The sequence below is a fragment of the Sciurus carolinensis genome, chromosome 6 (genome assembly GCF_902686445.1).
Source record: "Sciurus carolinensis chromosome 6, mSciCar1.2, whole genome shotgun sequence".
In the NCBI taxonomy this organism is placed as follows: Eukaryota; Metazoa; Chordata; class Mammalia; order Rodentia; family Sciuridae; genus Sciurus; species Sciurus carolinensis.
This window is the reverse complement of record NC_062218.1, coordinates 13,801,352-13,823,232: the sequence shown is the minus strand read 5'-3', so window position 1 is coordinate 13,823,232 and position 21,881 is coordinate 13,801,352. Positions and strand designations below refer to the sequence as shown.

General features: G+C 42.1%; 1 protein-coding gene across 2 annotated transcripts in view; it reads right to left on the bottom strand.

Moving 5' to 3' along the window:
• Positions 1–332: 332 nt before the first annotated feature.
• Positions 333–21,881, bottom strand: part of Fbxl7 (F-box and leucine rich repeat protein 7) — a 386,769-nt gene continuing 365,220 nt past the window's right edge. For both annotated transcript variants that reach the window (XM_047556568.1, XM_047556569.1), the window contains 2 exons: positions 9,106–9,717; positions 333–3,642 (listed from right to left, as the gene is read on the bottom strand). In XM_047556568.1, the coding sequence (XP_047412524.1) occupies positions 2,906–3,642; positions 9,106–9,717 (1,349 nt within the window). In that variant the 3' untranslated portion in view covers positions 333–2,905. The remainder of the gene's footprint in view (positions 3,643–9,105; positions 9,718–21,881) is intronic.

The window sequence follows — 21,881 nt, the reverse complement described above, 5'->3', positions numbered from 1 at the left end:
ATGCTGAGGATGTTACAAAATACACCATATATAACTCCTTGAAATATGCAAAATCATGAATTCCAAAAGCTGCACCAAGAGTTTGGATTAAGACGTGAACTACATTGTGAAGATAATAATTTTTTATCACTTAGTGCCAATTCTAAGCCAAAGTCATTAGTCATTAGATGGAAAGACCATGGATTCAACTTTACAGGGACGACAGTAGCAGTAACTTGACTTCTGTTGCCTTTAAACATAAAGCAAGCTTCTTGCTCACTTTTGAGTGTCCCCATCTGAATACCACACTCTCTGAAAGGGATCTAAAAAAAAAATGCTGAGCCTAATTACCAACATATTGCTTTATTTCTTGGTGGTAGTAAATTAAGGCTTTCTAGAGTCATACAGCACGCAGTGATTTGAACATTAGAATTACAAAAACAATGAGCATTCAATTTAGCAGAGCCAGGAAGGAAGCAATGTTTTAAAAGAGATAAATTGTTTGCTGAGGACTTTTGCTTGGTCTCTAAAAATCTGCTGAGCTGTTTCCCAGTAACCTCTATCACAAATTCATACCCCAAGGGAAAGCAGAATGGATGAAGAGGACACTGGGAAAGAGGAGAAACTGGACCAGACAGCATGTGCTGGGCAGGCAACCAGGTGTGAGACGTGGTCTTGGTCTCATGCCTGGAAGGCAGACAGGTCAGGTGATGTGGTCAGGTGGTGGTGACAAGACACTCGGAATGGTTCAGAGAGTCATTCTGGATCTCCCTGCTCATTCCAAGAGTATTAAACCAGTTTATCTAGAATATCCCAGAACCAAGGGTTAGGGACAATCATCTGTGACTTCCAAATTCTGAAACTGTGGTAGTCACAAGTCACAGAGCAGGGGTATGTTCCTTTCAAATTCTATTAAGGTTCTAAATTCTATGGCTATCACAAAACACTGTCCCCAGTCAAACAAGTCACTTTCCCTCATGGAATATAGCACTGATTGCATAACCGGGTTGAGGATGATGTCAGTTGGACAGAAAGCCACGTTTTCTATGATGCACGGTAGAAACCTCCCGGACAGACTCCTCCCATCACTCTAGCTCCTCCTTCCTGACCTGAGATTGCAGTGTGCGCGGGAGCCTACAGTAGGAGTGCAGTTGTCGAGTGAGTGTTATGTAAGCGGGTCTGAAACAAAGCACATTTGGCTAGGAGATGCAGTGTTCTGGAATTGGACGTTGGGCCCTTTGATGAGCTGTTTCAGCAGCAATGAAGAAGGGGCAACGGCCAGAGACTCATTTGGGAAAGGTCCTGGGTTTACGAATTAATGACACTGTATTTCATGAGCATGGTATTTCTCTTGGCTACCTGATTTCACATAATGGTGCTAGCAAATCAACTTATATCAAAATAGGGCCATTTAAAATTCCATCCATTTAAAACTCATATTTTGTCATGATGTTAATGTCTTATTCCAAGGGTTAGTTAGTGGGCTAGCATCTGTCTTATCAATGAGTTCCCTCTTCCATTGTCTGAGATTTCTGAATGCACAGTATTTAAACACCTGGAAGTCTACTTTGTATTCTTTAAAGGAATGCATGCAGACAGCCACGCGGGAGACGCAAGGTGGCAATTTGCACAATTAAACATTTACAAACTTAACCCCAGTAGGCTCCATGTGATGAAGTCTGGATGCATAAAGAAATAAATAGATGAGAAAAATCAAAATGCAATCTAAATGACAAAAACCCACAGCGTCTGTCTCTGCCAGCTGTAGGACAGATGTGCCTGATGTATGCCACATGTGCACTGAGAGGGATCAGAAAAACCTTTGAGAACATGGGTTCTCTTGGGCCTCACTTGTTAATTAAAAATTGCAAGGGTCTTTCCTCCGTTTGAAAACACTCAGAAGATAAGTCTTGATTGGGGGATTTAAACTTCCCCATTTTCAGGCATTTTGGTTCTCTGCTAAGACAATGTGGAGTAGGGGAATGCTGAAAGTACTTGTGCACAGAAACCAAAGCATCCAGCGGGGCAGGAGAAGATGTGCCACCAAAACAGATTGAGAGGTGGATGGTACTTGCATGGGAGCTACAGGACACACAGGACCCTGTGAAAACTGACATCTGCACTCTGGAACCTCCTGAAAGCACAGCCCAATTAATTCTCTTGAAAGAGGTAGATGCCTGTGCTCTGTTTTAAGTTTTCTATTTATTGGTATCTCTGTTCTGTCAATCCTAAAATGGTCATGAGGCTAATTCTGCAGCTGGATGGCTTCTGATTCAGTGCCACAAGCTGAAGCCTAGAGAGGCGAAGTTTTTGGCCAAGGTCACGCAGCTAGTGGCATAGCTGAGAAAGAACAAAAGTCTCTTCTTCCACCATGCTGCTTGCCATAACCGATTTTTTTAAAAAAAGGTCTGGAAAGCTCTTTGTAAATTCAAAGTGATTGAGGACACTTTTTTAACCATAATTTGCATGGGATGGGATTGAGTAGCGGGGCTTAGATCAACCAAGCAGTTCGAAGAGGAACTCTAGAGAGTGCTATTGTTCTGATACTTTTGTGGCAGCTGCTGATGGAGGGGAGTGGAGCTCAGGGCGGGGATGTGGAGGGTGGGGGTGTGGCCTGTGTCCAGGAGCGCTTGTGGGGAGAAGAAAGTAAGGTACATTTCTAAAGACACCCCATGTGAGAAGAGAAACTGCCTACAAATGACCTGACCCAAAACACTTTGCTGTACTAGAAATTTGTTCTTTACCCTTTAATTTCTTTGACCCTGGCACCCATGAGAAATGAGGAAAAAGAAAAGCTAGATGTCTTAGAATCTTCCTGAAAGAAACAGCTGCTGAGTGGGTGTCGGTGCTTACATACGCTGCTTTTAAAAAACATTTTGTTTGGTTCGTGTTTGTATGGAGACCATGCCTGACGAAAGCTGTCCCTTCAGAAGAAGGCAGGGTTGGTGTGCTCGATGACGCAGCGCTTGCAGTGGCGTTTGACAAACCGCAGGGCCTCCACGGAAACCTCGCAGTCTTGGACATTCAGCATTTGGAGGTCAAAGCAGTTGGCGGCCACGATCTGCAGGCCCTGGCCGGTGATGCTCTCGCAGGACTTGAGGCTGAGGCGCTTGAGATTGAAGCAGTTCAGGGCCAGGCACTCCAGGCCCGTGTCGGAGACCAAAGGGCATTTGCCGATGTCCAGAGACTTGAGTTTCGTGCAGTTCTTGGCGAGGTACTCCACGCCGTGGTCCGTGATGCCCTCGCAGCCCCTCGCGTTGAGGTAGCGCAGCTTGCTGCAGTACTTGGCCACGTAGCGGATGCCCACGTCAGTCACGCGGCCGCAGTGGGCGATGCTGAGGTACCGCAGGCGGGACTCCAGCTTGGCGATCTCCCGCAGGCCGAAGTCGCTGACGAAGCGGCAGTCGCTGACGCTCAGCTCCTTGATGGACGTGCAGTAGATCACCAGGTAGCGGAGGCCCTCGTCGGTGAGGCGGACGCAGCGTCGCAGGTACAGGTGGGTCAGCTGCGTGCAGTGCGCAGCGATGGTGTGCAAGCCCTCGTCCTCCAGCACGAAGCAGTCCGTCATGTCCAGGTAGCGGATGGAAATCTGTTTGCCATGCAAGGGGGACAATTTAATGGAGGCCTCCCGGGTCAAGCTGATGCAGGTCACTTTGGAGCACCCTACACGAAGAGACAGAACACATGCTCAGAGTAACCGGGGGGAATGCCGTTACTAATTCCTAATTCTCCCCAAGCTCAAGCCAGGATGCTACCCCTTCCTGTCTTGATCCCTACGGAGAAAAAGGCAACAAAGAGTTCCCTCTGTTCATGTGATTATTTGACTATTTTGATTATTTGGGTTTACAGGGATTCATAGGCTTTAGAGGGCAAAAGGCCAGACTAGTTCTGATGGATCAGAATTGAGGAGGATCCATTACTGATCCATCACTAGTTGCTTGACATAGAGCAAATCCATCTTTCTGAGCATTTCCTGATGCTCTGGAAAAGGTAGGTGTGAAAACGTGAGAGAATGTGTATAAATATCTACACTAGCCCTGGAAAGATCCAAGAGCTCATTAAAGGCCCTGCAATGGTTAGGATACTCCTTGGCCCAAGGAAGTAAGGCAAAGCTGAATATGATCTTGGTTTGGTAGAAAGTGCCCTGGGTTCACGCCTGGTTCAGTTCTACTCTTGATGGCTTCAGGCAGGAGGTTAGACTTTAACTTTTCTACATCTCAAGACTACATCTCAACAGCTGACGAGCCTAGGATGAGGATACAGGGAGATGATGGATATGAAGGTGCATTTGAAAACTCTATGGGAAATGTTGGTACTTATTAATCTACTCAGGTCGTTCTGGGGATTCAAGTCAATCCTCTTCAGCAGACGAAGACAACAGTGTCATCCGGATCACTGCCCTAGACTCTACTTGTCTCTCTGCCCTTCCGGAGTCCCTACACTCAATTATCCACACATCTGCCAGAGGGGCCTGGAGAATGCAGCTCAAACCACGTCACTCTTCTCAAAGCCTTTTGATGGCACCTGTTTCACTCCAAATATAAAACTGGGAGTCTAATAGGGCTTCCACCCCTTAGCCTACAATATATTTTACAGACAAGGAACATCTTAATGCTTGGGAAGGTATCTTTGGATGACTAAATATTGTTTCTAACGCCCTAAAATATATGTGTGTAAATTATATATTCATGGTGTATTTCAGCTCACTAAATATTACCTTACAAAACATGTAAATCTGTAGTATATAAGCATAAATAACGAATACCGAGAGTCAATACATATTATAAAAGTAGATGTGTATTTGTACATATTTCATTCTACCACCTAGACTGTATCTATTTCTCATTCCTCTCTGTTTTCCAAATCCTTCTGGCAATTCTGAAGTCAGTGCTTCACTCCAGACCCCTCTGCATCTCGGCTCTCACGGCAATGTCCGTCCAAGGCTTCTGAAGGGCTGCACGCAGAGCTCTTGGGGACTTTTCTCCCACCTCCTGGCAGGCTGCCCAGGAAACTCATAAACACAGGTCCCGGGCATAACAAGGTTCAAATGCCATGTGCTACCAAGTCAAGAATTTCAGGAGAGAGTGAAGCACATAGTCCCACACTGGGACACAGAGATGCAACTCTTTAGAGGCTGCCCATGCTGCTCACGCTGGGCCAGTGGGCTCCATGGCTTTGTGAGAGGGGGTTAGTCCCCCAACAACTTTAACTTTGACTTTGTTTGCTTGGTGTTTCTTTTGTTGAGATGACTGTAATCCAGCTCTGAATTGATTTAATGATCATTTTACTAATCTAAAGTGATATGTGTACTTTATTCAATAATTTTTAATGTTAGTTACCTCCCTGATTCTTGCCTTTTACTAAATTTGGATTAAAAAGAAAATAAATTGGTTCATGACTCAGTAGAAAATATTTATGGGTAGTTCATGCATTCATATATTATAGACATAGAAAGAACCCTAGAAATAATCCAATTTAAGCTTCATTTTAAAAGGAGGAGGCATTTCAAACTCAATGAGATTATGGGATCATACAACCCTTCTTTCTTTTCCTTATTTTTTAATTTTTATTTTGTGTGTGTGTATGTGTGTGTGTGTTGCTGGAGATTGAAGCATGCTAGCACATACTCTACCACTGAGCCACACCTCCAGCTAGGGTAAGTTTCTTGACTTTCTGGCTTAAATTGTAAGAGGGGAGAAAAAAAATGACTAGGTGTACCACAAAATTGATGAATGACACAAGAGATTTACAGTTGATGGGTCAGCATGAGGTGAACATTCAGATACTGGGGAACTGGGAGTCTTGGAAGTGGGGATACCTAAGGGAATCTTTGAAAGAGAAAAATAATTCGAATACATTAGATATGGAGGTCCTGGTGGTAAAATAATATCAAGGAGAATTTGAGTAGCAAGAAAGCACGGAGGGAAGTCTACGGAGGAGTGAGGCATGTCCACAGAGAAGAACTCAGGGTGTCTGAGAGGGAAAGGACTGCACAGGGAATTGCCCACATGGATTGGAAAACTCTGTGGGGTTCCTTTAATTAATTCCAGATTTCATTTGACTTTCACAAATTTGCTCTTCATTACCATTTCCTCTGCTATTGGGTTAATGTCCCTACTTTCTCTGGGATGTAAGATAGCCAAGTCAGCGGAGACCAACTACTGACTCCTCAGATGTTAGCAACATGACGGTACAGCACTGGGGACAACAGCCCCTGTGACTTCTGAGTGTGGCATGTTCTCCTCAGAGCGCACATGTGAGGCCTCTGTGAGATTAACTCATGGAACCTCCCAGCGCCATTCTTCCTGAGGAGGAATTTTAACTGCTGAGATACAGCGTCCAAAATGCTTGCTTGTCATTCTAACTAATGCAAATTTCCAACCTGGTAGAGGTCAAGATGACTGCTACCTTTTAAAGGCTTTGACACTCCTCTGTAATTACAATGTCCTAAAGCATAAAGATAAAATACCTTTTTTATGCCCATATATAAGCTCATAAAGAGTTGATAGACAGGGACTCAGAAATACACAAACAGCCTGTTGAAAACCTTGGTAATGCTCTACCTGCCTATACTTAAAAGGCAGACACACAGGAGGGAACCCTGGGTGTCGTGAGGTAGGGAATGCTGTAGCCAGGTGATGCTCCACTGGACGAGTTTGTTAGGAGAGTTGTTGGGGAGGGCAGGGGTCAGAGGAGGGACTGGCATGCAGGCCACAATGGGTGACCACCCATCACTACATGCACAGATATACAGTGCTGTAATTGGGGACACTGAACATACATGGGACAAGGCCCTCATTTAGGGCCTGACATGCTCAACTGAGGAGCTTGTGAACTTTTTTCCTGGAAGTCACAGGCAACAGTTGGAGGTTTTATGAAGAAAGTGAAAACTGGATTTGTAGTTTGAAAGACTCCTCCGAGGCTGTTGTGCGGCAGGTAGGCTGAGCAGCTGAGATGGGTGTGGAGAGAATGGTTTAGGAAGCTTGCCTCCAGGGAGGCCTCAAGGCACCTGGAAAGTAAAATCACCTGGACACAATTGAATTGGCTGGACAGAAATGATTAGTGAGGGAAAAAAGTGTGACTCCCAGGTCTCCTATTAGAGAGGACCCTGTGGAAGCAATTTTTTGTTTGTAATAACTGTAACATTTAATTTTTTGAAAATTTAATATATTCTATTGATGTTTAAAGATATTAATAAAGGTAATATGTGATGTGTAAAACGCTATAGCCGATTTTAATATTTTTCAGTGTCTTTCAATAGGGGCATTTACTGCCTTACTAGTTGCAGGATAGGTAAACTCATGTCCTCTAGGGGATTTGAGTTCTTGACCAGCTTGAATAAAAGTCAAGTTTATTGCCATTGAGAGGGCAGCCACTTTCTGAGGCTAGTTGCAAAAACCAGGGAGGACAAGGCACAGGGAAGAGAGCCTTGGCAATAAACAAGGAGAGTAAAACACAGTGAAGATGGCCTGGAACCTGCCAGTCAGTCAAGTTGATGTAGAGGACAGATAGCAAGACTCAGTCACTGTCACTCAATAGGCGGAGCAGCATCACTCAGGACAGAAGCCCAGAAATTTCCATTCCCAATAGCCAACATAGTTTTATCATTTCTGGATTTCAAAAAGGATCCAGATCAGAGTGGTCAACTACTTTCAGTTCTGTGTGAAGGATTCATGGGGAATCTCTTCAACCAAGATGGGGATTCCAAAATGAATCATTTTCTAATCTAAGAAAATGTTTATAAAATGCTCCATTAGAATGTTAAAGTGCATCACCCTACTTAATATTTTTTTAATCTAGAAAACACTCTAAGTTGTCCCAAATCACGAAGTTTTGAAACGAGTTTCTACCACATCATAATGCTTTCTCTTTTCCAGAATTCCTTGGAGGAAAAATGTAAGAAAACCTCCTCATTTCCTGCTTCTCATGCTGGTGGCTTCTCATGACTAACCGAACACACAGTTGCTATGGTTTTGTCCTGAAGCCAGCTGAAGCAGAGGAGCAGCGTGCTGCTTTCCAGCCAGGGAAGGAATCTGCAAAAAATAATGACCTGTCATCTGAAATATCTTCAGATGTCAGCTTTCAAAAGGGAGAGCAAGCTGAAGGTGGATTGACCTCAGGTTTTGTTAGAGGGCGTCGTTTACCTCAGATGGTGTAAATCCCCAGGTCTGTGCATTTGCCCTGCACGGTGGTTTTTACTTCTTGACTCCCTCCCCAACCATCCCTGAGCTTGTGGCTCACGCTGCACATTTCTTTAACTCCCTGTCACATCTTACACGTTTCAGCCTCTCGCTTGTTCGTCTTTTAACTGTGCAGTGGGTGAGATAAAGAGAGGCCGTTAGTCAGGCTGGATCCCCGTCTGGCGCCAAAGTTTGACTCTGGGCTTTAATTCTTCCAGCCTGAGAGAGATTTTCAAGCAGAGCAACCATGCTGAGATCTCCTTCCATTCGGAAAAGGACTAAGGGTTTGATTCAATGGGCCTCGTTCTTGCACTATGTAGTTGAGAATTTTCACTAAAAAAAAGGTATAAAATGAACCAGAGGGTGGGTGAAATATCAAGACTCACTTGGCCATGAAGTACTTCTCCAGTGACTGTGGAATGGCAAGCCATCATGAGCACAGCCCATGGCTGAGGGGTTCATCACCCACAGCAGGCACCGCTGCCAGGCCAGCGGAAAGAAGCATTCAAGGGCACTTTCATCTCTCAGGCGTAGATCTCAGGCTTTATGAACCAACAAGTGGGCAAAAGGTAGCTTCTAAACGATGTTGGAGTTAGTCACTCAGCTCCCCTTTATCTGAATTAGACATTTTGTTTCCATTTAGCTCTGAAGTGACTGTGAACATTATGGAGAGGAAGGTCACTGTAAGTCATACTCACCTGAACTCTCAGGTAAAGGTGCCCAGAGCTCCTCTAAGGCACTGACATTATTTGATAAAGGGGACACTTTTGGCCTTTGGGGTCATGGTTACATGAAGGCAGTATCTCAGGAAGAGCTGGCCTCTCTAGCACCCACTGCCCATCCCTGGTAGCCAACAAGAAGGGGATCCTCAAGGGGCGGCAATGCCTGTACTACTTTGGGGTGGTGCATTGGGAAAGCTGGAGCTGGGAGGGCAGTTTCCATTTACCTGACACGTCTAGGTGCTCCAGGTTGGGGCAGAGGGACACCACGTCAAAGACGGCCTCATTGGAGATATTGTAACAGCCTGAGACTTCCAGGCGCCTCAGTTCGGGGCAGCACTGGGCAATGGTGTAAAGCCCTCGGTCTGTGAGCCGCCGGCAGCCACTGACAATGACTGTTTCCAGCATGAGACAGACGTTGGGGGTGTCCTGGCAAAGCCTGCGGGTCAGCACCTTGAGCGCGCGGTCCACGTTGATGGTCTCGCCCATCAGGCGGATAGTCCTCCAGAGGCGCGGGTCCCAGGCCAGGTTGTACCAGCGGCGGCACACGCGTGCGCAGCGGCACAGCTGGTTGGTGGGCAGGAAGGAGAAGATCTGCACCATGCAGTGGTCCGGGAGCCGGTCTATGCTGGCCTGCTCTTTCTGGGGTCTGGAGGCGAGTCTGATGAGCGGGTGCGTGAGGCGCGTTGGGGGCGGGGAGTGGACCATGGCCACCGTCTCTCCGGTGACAGAGGACGAGGAGGTGGACGAGCCCCTTCCATTCTGAAATCCTGGTAAAGTCGGTGGACATATCAAGGCTGGGCTGGGCGTGCTCAGTGTGCGCATGCTCAGGTCGGAGTCTGGCAAAGGACAGAGAACAAAGAGTTAAAGGACCATGGTCTTACAGCAAACCCTGGGATGGAAGGAGAAGCACCAGATTCTCAGAGAAGTGACAGGGGGCTGCACTCACTGATATCCTTCGCTTCTGCCCATCCCCAGAGGCAGAAGCACAGGCAAGCATCACCAGTCCTAGAAAGATGCGAGTCCTCTGTGATCTACCCCAGCGGTGGGCAGATTGCCATGTTCACAGAGACTTTGCAGGTCATAAGGGCTGTCTCCATTACAGTGACTCATGCCTGCCATTGTGGTGCAAAAACTGCCATCAACAATACAGAAGAACAGGCATTGCAATTTCAATGAAACTTGTTTTATAAAAGGAGACCAGTCAGCCAGGCCCCTGCCTGTTCAGACCAGGGGACAAATATACAGCGCGGGCCCCCAATATTTTGTGATCTCCCCCTTGTATTAATGGTGATCTTTCAAAGGAAACAGCTTCAAAGTTTCATTGTTTAGTTTCTGGGCAGAAAATTCATACATTAGGGACACAAACTGAATTTTCCAATTATATTTTGATTAGTGGAAGATTATGATCATTTACACGTGAGGAGGCAGACTAGCGAGTGGGGTAGAGAACATCTGCTCTCTCTGCCCCACTTGCCCCAGGGGCATTCAGGACACATTAATTTGATGAAAGTCCTGGGGGAGCCTGCCCACCTCTTCTGTTGGGTCAGGCATGTCAGAGGACATGTCCCTTCCTTGAATAGATGGGAAAACATTTGTTTCCTTTTTATTAACAATCTTCTCTTTGCATTTGAATAATGTGAGCAATATTCTGTTCCTTGAAACCAGAAAGATCACTCCATGAGAACACATGCAGTTTGTAAGTCTTGAAGGAATCAAGAAGTCTTTAAAACCCCAGTTGAAGAAACACACTGATTTACTCGCTCCCTCTTTCAATATATATGAGAATGAATTTAGTCTTTATACAAATATGTTTATGCATTACATATTATATACAGATAGGTTTATTTAGGAAGAAAATTTTATTCCCTCAGTATACATCTTTTTATTTTATATGAAAATATGTTTCTATAATATTATTGAATTATATAATTTATATTACACACACATACATCCAAGAAAGAGAATTTATCTCCAACATGCAAATTTCTTCACCTGTAAAATAAGTGATTGGGCTAGGCAATTTCTAAGCCATTTCCAGCTCTCATTATAGCTCTAAAATTTAAGCAAAAAAAAAAAAAATCTGTTCTCTTTCACTTTTCCATATTTCATACCCTGGAAACTAATATTCTTGCCATCTTTTCAAATAACTTCCAGCAGCAACATATAACAGGAATTTTTGATGCCGGAATATCTCTGTTGAGTGTCTATTTGTAGTTTTCTTGTAGCTTTTCTGGTTTCTACTAAGGCAGTTCTTTTCTTTTCATTTGTTTCTTTGTAACCTAACACTGAAAATGACTTGCACATGTTCACACCGCTCATGAGCTCCTTTGAATTATTGCTCTGCACCCCATGTCTGCCTCTTGAAATGCAGACAGCGTTTGTGACTGAGTGTAAATGCCACCTCTTCCAAGAATATTTTCCTGGGGTCTTTGAATATGATCCATTCCCCTTAGAAATCACCATCCTTTGTCATATAGGCATTTGTGGATTTATCTTTTTCTATCATTTTTCTTAAGGTTGTGTCCCTCCCTATGTCCCCATCTCCTTTATCATGTGACTTTGTAGTTCTTCCAAGTCAGAGTGCATTTCTTCTTCCAGCAATACTGGGCTTGGCTGTGTAACTCTTTTTGGGAATAATGGTAGAGGAACGCCAATTGTGCACTTGGCCTTGACATTTAAAAAAAAATGTATTTTTAGTTGTGGATGGATATAATACCTTTATTTTGCTTATTTATGTGGTGCTGAGGATTGAACCCAGTGACTCACATGTGAGAGACAAGCACTCTACCACTGAGCTACAACCCCTGCCTTGACCTTGACTGGTAATCTTATATGAAAAGAAAAGGCCTGGCTAGCACCTGCTATCAGGACAGGGGAAGATCTGTGGGGTGCATAGAAGTGGCCTAACCTTCAGCTTAGAACTAAGATCAGCCCAGCCACCTCAGCTCACCTACTGCCCAAATGAACCACAGACATGAGCTTGAATAACTAACCCTTTTAAGGCACCGAGTTTGAGGGTGATTCTTTACACATCATTACTATGGCAACAGATGAAGGCTATGTCTTCTCTTAAATCAAAAGCTCTTCTGAGACAAAGATGAAGTCCTTTACTTTTCTTTGTCCCAGCAAGGTTTATGGTAGGTGCATAATCAATGATGTGAACGGAATGAGATGAATGAGAGTATTTCTGTTTTTAAACAACAATGCTAGGGCTGGGGATGTAGCTCAGTGCTAGAGAACTTGCCTAGCTTGTGTGAGGCCTTGGATTCCATCTCCAGCACTTAAAAAATTCTAGCTTGGCATGTATTTTTCTGTCCCAGGTGGCATACCTGTTGTTTTAAAGCACTCATAAGAAATTCTCTCTTCTTCGTTATTAGTGACAATGAATAGTAAATCTTTAAGGAAAACTTTAAACGTAAACTAATCATGGATGTCAAAGCTGCCACCCAAACTGCCATGAAACAGACGGGCAACATTGTGTGTACTCAGAGAATTGCCTCTGAAGTTTGTGCTTTTCTTAGGCAGGTGAACAACTCGTCTTGGGTCAGCAGGGAAAGCAATCTTAGGCTCTCAGCTCTGACATTTTAGCAGCTATGAGGGTTCTGAAATCTCTCTGCTACCTGCCTAGGTTCCATTCATCTTGAGGGAGAAGACACTTAACAGTCCCCGTGGAGACCTGCACAGAGCTAGGTCGATGGAATGTATACCTACCCTGCGTGGGGGATGGGTGGGAGGTGGATTTCTACAACCTGAGTCTTCACAGGATTCACTTTCCTTCGCTCTTTCATTCTGCACTGAGGGGGATAATGCAAATGCATCCAGATTGCTTAGACAGCTGTGCCTTTAGTAATGATTTTAGTTTCTTTTTTCTTTTTAAATTTGCCAATACCCATACCTGAGCATTAAAGGAATCCACACTCAGAAAGCCATGGGGGCCTCCCTATCTCTGAGATACACTTTGCCCAGGAGGGATTCCGTTACACCCTGAGAGCTCTCCTTGAGCAGCAGGTTTCTCAGCAGGATTCTCAGACTGCTCTGCACTGCTCAGGGCAGGGAGCCTGGCAGATTTCTGCAGGGAAAACTGGAAGTCCCTTTTATCAAGACACACACCAGGATTCACTGGTTACCTTCATGCTTATTTGACAGCAGGTCAAGAATACCCAGAGAACTTTGAAAGGATATCATTTATCATGATTCAATAAGTAGCACAAAGTAATTAAAAAGCAATAAAGTGATTAGCATCAGCTAGAGATATAGTGCCACAAAATGTCTTTCCTTGATGTTCTCCCTATGTGTATAATGTGTATTTATAAAATTTTAAAAATGCATGTATATGTACATGCATTTAATTTTAGAAACATTGTTTTATACATACAATATGCATGACTCATCACACAAGCATCAAGGTGCCACTAGATATGATTTGTAAAAACAGAAGAACTATCAAGAATACCAGAATATGTCTTGTACCACGAAAATAGAGCACGTCTTCAAATTCAAAGTGACCACCTCCACCTCAAAAGTAGTACATTTCCTTTGTGCCAGAGAATGCATAGGTTTTCCTCCACCTCCCCTTTCAAGAACTGGAATCTATAGTTATTGGCAACTGCCACCGGTTTTTCTGAGAGTCTAAAAGCAAGAACCCCTATGCTCAGACACCCAAATACACACTCAGAGTGGAAAGGGTCAAAGGCCGGCACTAAGTTGACACAGGCGGAAGAAGACTGCAGCCCTCCTTCTGACCTTATGGCCCTGTGGTACAAGCGGGCAGAAGGTGAACTGCCTGGACTTGAACTTGGCTCATTTTGAAGGTATGGATATATTTTTATCCCTGAATATCTATTCCAAGTAAACTTCTTGGAGTACCTTTGAGTAAGATCACTGTTTATTTTAATAGGAATAAATAGCACAATACAGCTAAAATACAGTTTAATAATAACTCTGAGAGGATATTATTGCTAATTTTAACACACGGTACACTTTTGTACACATTTATATAAAAGTTAGACATTCAACTATTTCTTTACCCTAGACAAAATGGTGAGATGCATGAATGGTTTATGGAAGAGTTACGCCCTGCCAGGGATTGTTTTGAACAAGGAAAATGAGATTTGAAAAAGCGCCAAATAAAATATACATCTCCAAAAGCTTTTCTCAAGAATCAAATTAATTACTGCCTGCATCATGTGTCCTTAAATTCCAGTATACACAAAAGCCTCCTGATCATAATATTTGAAGAAAGGATGTCACTTGCAATATTAGGGAAGGGAATGTCCCAACTCTTAAGGCAACAGTACATGTTCATAACATATTAAAGACTTCTAGAGCGTACACAGGGCAGGTGACTTTCTAAAATCCACCAAAACCACTGTTATGCCAGTAGACAGTTACTTAGCAAGCTTTTCTTTATCCAACAACAAGCACATACATTGACAATGGAATCTGCTTACAGGTAGACTCAGTGAATCATAATAAGGCACCACATGAAGGCATCTTGGTCAACAATGGACCACAGACATGGTGTGGTTCCATAAATTTCCATTGCCTAGTAATATTGTCATCTTCTTGGTGTAAGTATGCTCTGTGATGTTCTCACAACAATGACATGTCTAATGATGCAGTTCACAGGATGCAGCCCTGTGGTTAAGGGGTGCATGACTCTGTAGTAGGTTGGATGGATGAATCCAGGGATAGACACAGAAAAATCTATCATTTATCAGGGAAAAAATTATAAAATCTGCAGAAAGCACACTTTCAGTTAGTATCAAATATGAAAATTGGAAAAGATGCTGTCCACTACAAATATGTAAGACCCAGGAAAGATAAAGAGGAACACAATACAGAAGTCATGAAAATGGAATAGAGGAATTTAAAGGAGAAATAACTACATACTTCTGCAATAGAGGTATTTTGTGGCTTGTGTCTCCTAATGGCATTGGAAAACCAGATATCCAAAGAAAGTAAACGATAACAACAACAACAACAGCAACAACAACAGCACACTGATGTCTATGGAAAGATAAACTGAATGGAGTGTGAGGAACATTCTGGATAGGGAGCAAAAGACAGAGGAAGGATTACAATTTTGGTATTAAAATTCAGTAAATTGTGCTACTGGAGTCTTGGATTACAGAGCAGAAAAGAGGTAGTTCATGCATTCATTGCAGGATTGAACATGTTGTTATCCTGCCTAGTTGAGGTCTAGGAAGGGAGTTATTGCATTTGACTAGATTATAAAGAAAATACTCCTGGCCTGTCTTCTTTCTTTATCACAGTCCTAAGAAATACTTTCATGCCATAGACTCTGACATCTGCAATTTCTTGTAATCCTTTGAGGAGAGAAAAATGACTACATTTGAGAAGGCCCCTGAATCACACAAGTCAGCACAGTAAAGGACAGGAAAGTTTGTATATGTCTGGGGGGAAAAAGTCATTTTTCCTAAGTTAAGATGAAGACAACAAATATAGAATCTCCCAGTGGTGGACAACTTTTAAATTAAACAACAATTTTTGGTAAGCTTTTGGGTTTTCTCAAAATGAATATAATATTTGTTGGACATAATAGTGATCCTTAAGTCAAACAAATATAATTGCACTTTTAGAAACTCTGATACATTCATCTGTTGACTAAACCTAGTAAAAGTGAATTCTTTAAAATTGAAGAATTTCTGGTTCCATTAGTAACTTTAAGTATCTTAAAGTATGTAATCTGTGTGGGAAAACTGTTTTGTATTCTTTAGTGACTTTAAATGTGTAAAGAATATTAAAAAAGAATAGCTGTCTCTTTTGGGAGAAAATGCTTATAACTTTTTTTCTCATGGTTTCAAAAGTCCTGGAAATTTTACATCTTTAGTAATTACAGTACAGTATCAAAAATATTCAAGGCATCTCCTACACACATGCTTATTAGCCACATTTTTTTCTAACTAGCAAGCTCCCCATTTTGTACAAGTTTTTATTTTCAAACCACTACTATTTACACTCCAGGAAGTCTATTTACATTACCCTAGGCTTTAAAGTCAAAATTTACAAAGCTACCCTGTCTTTTCCCCCACTCCATTACCAAAACTTTTTTGCAAGATGCTTTCCATTATAAGTTGTCTTTCTCCTCAAGAACTATTGCCATAAAAAGCAAGGTTCCTTTTCTTAGCTTCAACTCAAGCTTAAAAAAATACATCTCTAAAACCTTGCTAGAGAGAAAATAATATGCTGAGCGATCTCTTATCTTCTTGTTTTATTTCAAAATATTTTCTTTTAATGTGGTTCAGATCACATGCACAACCTAGAACTCACTTAAGGCACAAGTTGCTCTGGTAGAGATTTATGTAGAGAAGGTTAACCTTGCATTTTACTAGGAAGGAGTTCCCTTGAGGACTGAGGGGTTGTTGCATGGAATGTCATCTGAAGGTGGTACCTGAAGGTTGAGATGATGGCTAAGATTCCTGACCAAGGACAAAACACCTGCTCTGCCAGTCACTGGACCAGCCCCATATGGCCAGCACTGTGCAGTCTGACCTCATCTTCATGAGGATGATAGGGCTTCTCTGACATTGGCCCATTAGATGTCCTGCAATGCCCAGCTCTTCATTTATGCCTGAATACCATTTCCCCAGCCCCTTCCAGTGTCCAGCTCTGCTCTGAACTAAGCAAGAATCCTGTTTTGCCTTAAGCTCTTCTAGAAGGGGATGTTCACACTGATAAGGAAGTTGTAAGTCACATTGCTCCAAAATCCATGAATAAAATCAGTGAAATGTACAGGACGAATGCTTTGGATTTCACCTGCAACTGGAGCATCTAGGAAAGATCTTTAAGGATATTTATGCCTGAGGAAAGATCAGGTGATCTCAGGAACTATCTGAATTCTAGGTCATACATCACCAGATTCCTGTGGTTTCCCTTGTGCTGAAATGATGACTTCTTAGGACTCTGCTTTTTCCTATCTGTAAAAGGGAAAAGGGAGGAGACTTTATACTATTTACTCCTCAGTGGAAAGGATGATTCTTCATCCCTAAGAAAGCACTACTACTATTAGAAGCTTCCTTTTTCATGAAGCAAGAGGATAACGTCCTGTGGTTGAACATGTTTTTGGACTCTCTTAAAATATTTGCTAGTCCTCCCCTACTTTAATTAAAAGAAAACAAGCCTCAGGTTCAAAGTCCTTGGCAGGGAGCAGTATTTAGCTAGCATTTAATTTTTTATTTTATTTTATTTTTTAGTGATCATTGTAATTTATTTTGTTTTAAAATCATCACCTATTACAATTAGTGATACTGATTTTCTAAGTAATATAATGCTATAATGCTTGATTTTTAAATAATAAATTAAGTAAACTTTAAAAATATTAAATGCTTATAACCCACTGGTGGTGGGTAGATATGGCAACAATTATGAGAGCAGAATTTGCATGTCTTAAATTTAGGGGACATTGTTGAGGTGGAAAGTTACCGAAGATAGAAAAACTTGGGGTCCTCTCCACTTTCTACTGTGTGAAACTTGCAAGTCATTGAAACCTCATGAGCCACAAATTCCTTTTTCATAAACTGGAAATAAATCCACCCACTTCACAGAGTAGTTCGCCAAAGTCTTTGAAAAGTGATATTATCATTAGTAGAGACATTTAAAAAATTATACAACTTCTACTGAGAACTTCATGGGAAAGAAATTCTGGGACCTCCTGCAAGGGACTATGTTTTGAGAGTATATCATTCTGGGTTCCTTGGAATAGCCACTTCTTTGTAAATTCCTTAGTATTGCCCCCATAAGCCGTTGAGATGTCTTTCATGTCTGGGGGTAGGGGAAGATAAAAATGTTCACAGAATGTGATCATTGCATTTATTGGTAAAGAGTATTGAAATTGTGCAAATCTTTTCTCCTAGGGTGTTTAACAAAAATTTCTTTTTCCATGGCATGGTGGACTGCTTTTTTCTTGAAATTTCTGCTGTGCCTTTTGCAACCTTATTCTCTCTTCCACTACTCCTTTCTCCTCAGCAGCCATCTGCTGATCCTCTTCTGTGAGGGGCTACTTAAATATTGGTGTTCCCAAAGAGTTTCATCCTACTTTTGCCTCCTAGTACTTGGTTCTCTCTGGGAGGGCTCAAGTACTCACATGGCCTCAGCAGGTGCCCATATGCTAATGATTTCTGAAACCCAATGTCCAGGCCACCCAAGCTCTCTCCATCTGTATCTCTCTCCCTATTGAACATACAAGTCCAACTACCTACTAGACGAACTGCCTACTAGTGTATCAGTCAGCTTTTCATCATGGTGTCCAAAATACCTGACAAGAACAACTTAGAGGAGAAAAAAATTATTTTGGGCTCGTGATTTCTGAGGTTCTGTCCATGGGTGGACAACTCCATTGCTCTGTGCCTGAGGTGAGGCAGAATATCATGGAGGAAGGGTGTGATGGAGAACAAGCTGCTCAGCTCATGGCAGGCAGCGGGGAGGAGGAAGGAAGAGAGAGGAATGGGGGTGGGGGGAAAGGCAGTGTGCCAGGGACAAATATACTCTTCAGGGGCATGCCCCAAGTGACCCACCTACTTCCTTCAGGCATGGCCAACCTGCTTATAGTTACTTCCCAGTAGTCCATCTGAATTATTAATCCACTGAATGGATTAATCCACTAGACAGGTTATGGGTCTCATCATCTAATTATTTCATCTCTAAAAATTCCTGTACACACATGAGTTTTCTGGGGGACAATCTCATATCCAAACCATAACCAGTAGCCATTAGGCACATGTAGCTATTGGAAATTAATTATATTAAACTGAAAATTCAGCTCCACAGGCACACTAACCACATTTCATGCATTCAGAAGCCATATGTGACCAGTGGCTACTTTACATGGCACAGATGTGGAATAATTTCATTCCCTCAGAGATTTTGAGCAATGCTACATTAGCCTTCTCCCTGTAAGACTGTTGTAGCTCCAGTGCAATATGTACAAGGGTGAACTCATCAATATCTTTGCACAACTTTTTCTGCTTAAATTCTGTATTATTGATGGTCATATCACTCCTCACATGTTTTCCAAGCTGACCCCCTGGGAATCCTCTTGAATCCATTCACTTTGGCTAGCCAGGTCTCAGTCTGCTTCAACTCTGCACTACTCCAACCTCAGTTCCGGTTCTTCTCCTCTCTCTTTCCTTTCAATACCTCCTTAAGTGATATTCCTGTCTCCATTCTTCCTTCCAATCCTCCACCAGTTCAACATCGCCTCTACTCTGTTTTTACAGTTAGCTTTCTAAAATAGGGCCAGTTTTCCCAGTGCCAAAACATTGAATGGCTCTCTTCTTCAGTTATGGGTTGAACTGTGTTCCCTCAAAAAATGTGTTAAAGTCTTAACTCTCAGAATCTGTGAATGGGACCTCACTTGGAAATAGTGTCTTTGTAGGTGTGAGAGAGTTAACATGATGGCATCCTCAATTAGGGTGGGCTCTCATCCATTACAACAGTCTTCTTATCAGGGAAGAGACCTAGAACGACAGACACAGGGCAAATGGTAGTATGTATAAAGATGGAGGCAGATATTGGAGTTGAGACAAGCCACAGAACTCCAGAGGCTACCAGAAGCTGGAAAAAGGAGGGAAGGATATTGATTTAGGATTTCTAGCCTCCAGAAATGTAAGACAATACATTTTCTTGTTTTAAGCTTCCTGGTTTCTGGCGTTTTGTTACAGTAGGAAGCCTTTATTACTTTTTCCATACTTTTTATCAAATGCTTACTATGTGCCAGGCGTCATATTAGGCTCTACCCAGGAAATAAATTCTAATTTTTTAGAGTGTGTTTGGGATCCTTACAAAATTTCTCATCTCCAAACATGCTTATGATCTCTAAGCCCAGAAGCCTGTTGCCCCAGATTAAGTGGTGAACTCTCAGCCATCATTCAAGTTCATGGTAGGACCTCAGTCTTTCTGTCAGGCCTTCCCAGTATTTCCTTGGGGTGCAAACATAACTGTATCCTAACCCTATTCACATAGTGCCTCTCCTCCCAGTTGTGCATGAGCACCTTGAAGCCTAGAGCTGAGAGGGTCCAGGGTCCTACCTGGATTCAGCCCCCCAGAAACTGTACAAAAACTTGCCAAAGCAAATGCAATTTTCTTGATCTGACAACAAATCCCTTGCAGTTTTCTTTTGCTTGCAGTTAGAAATATTTATTGGAACTTCTAGGAGGAACCACATGTTTCGGATTGAAGAAGAAGTTGGAACATCTTTGTGATTTATCAACATTTTCTACGCAGGCCCTTTGTCTTTGCCCTCCACTTAATTTAGGCTGAGGTAGTACACACCCTTAGATGAATAATGTTAGTCTGCTCAGAAGATATTTAAAAAGACACATGCACACACACAGTCTCAAGCAGCACACCTCATGCAAGGGCAGTCAGAGCCAAGTGCTTAGTGCTTTGTTCTTCATGACAGCTGCTATAGTAGATTATCCACTTGCCACTCATTGCTCACAACGATGGTACCTGAAAACTCACGATAAATAAGACAGAATAACACTTTTACCATGGTCCAGAATTTTAAGATCTATTCTATTGAAGTTTAGTTACCTAAGATAGAACAGGAACTTTTTCTCTCTCTCCCAAACTGATTCTCACATCAACAGTAATCACCAGAACTGGCTTTTTCTTGACAGTGTGGGAGAGACAGTATTTTCCTATTCCCTTCCTGCAGAGAACTTGCCGATAGCTTTGCAAAGCTTGGGAAACGAGCCAGCTCTTGTCTTGGTAAGAGAAGAAACACATAGATTTTCATGAAAAAGCTTGGAATCCATAATTTTCAACCTTCAAGTTGCACTTTATAAGGAAGTCTTAATTGTTTTGTATTTTCAAGTCAGATAATGTTTTTGGTCTCATTTTCCCATGAATGTTGCAGAATCCCAAAGTTTGCATCTTTTAAAGTGCAGTAGATGGTACAGTATTGAATTTAGATTCTAGTAAAGAGAGACTTAAAAATTTTCAGTTCACAGCAGAAAACAGGCTCCATAGGGAGCAAGAGTCTAGCTTACAAATTCAAGTTTCAAGTGAGAAAAAAGAGAAATCTCCACTAAATTTATGACCATGGAAAAGATCAATAATTAATTGGAATGTTTCCAAAGCAAAGCAGATCCCTGAATTTCCAATCATTCAAAAATACATTTCACTATTGTTGAAACTGTTTACAACAATTTTTAATGCAAATTTATGTATAAAGTATTTATTATATACAAGACACTATTCAAAGAGCTATTATACAAATATAAACTCAAAAATTTATTATTCTATTTATACTTTTAAATCTTTGTGAAAATCAAATATCCAATAACAGAGAAGCATTTTATTCTTTTTTTTTTTTTGAGGGGGAAGGCTACCAAGGATTGAACTCAGGGGCACTCAACCACTGAGCCACATCCCCAGCACTATTTTGTATTTTATTTGGAGACAGGGTCTCACTGAATTGCTTAGCACCTCGCTTTTGATGAGGTTGTCTTTGAACTCATGATCCTCCTGGCTCAGCCTCTGGAGCCACTGGGATTACAGGCATGCACCACCACATGGGGTGCATTTTATTCTTTCTATATTATCAAACAGAAAGAAACAAGTAAAGAAACTTAGTACATTAAGTGTTGTTTTACTTTCTTGCTTCATGTTTCTCTGCCGGGAGGATTCTGGATACATCTTACAGAGGGAGTTCCCTGGGTTTACCACAGTCGGGTTTACAATGTCTTCTTTTTATTTTTACAAACTGGCAATTAGAAATGTTGAAATTGATTCTTGGCTTTCATAAATACACAGAATTCGTTTTTTACTTTTTTAAAGTATTTTTAAAATTTGTACATCTTTAAGGGGTACATTATGGTAATTCAATACATGTATACAAGGCATAATAATCAAAACAGGGTAGTAAGCATTTCCATCCCTTCAATCGTTAATCATTTTTATGTGTTGAGAATTTTGTACTCTTCTTTTGCAGTTATTTTGAAATGCATCGCAGGTTATTTTGCCTAATAGTTTA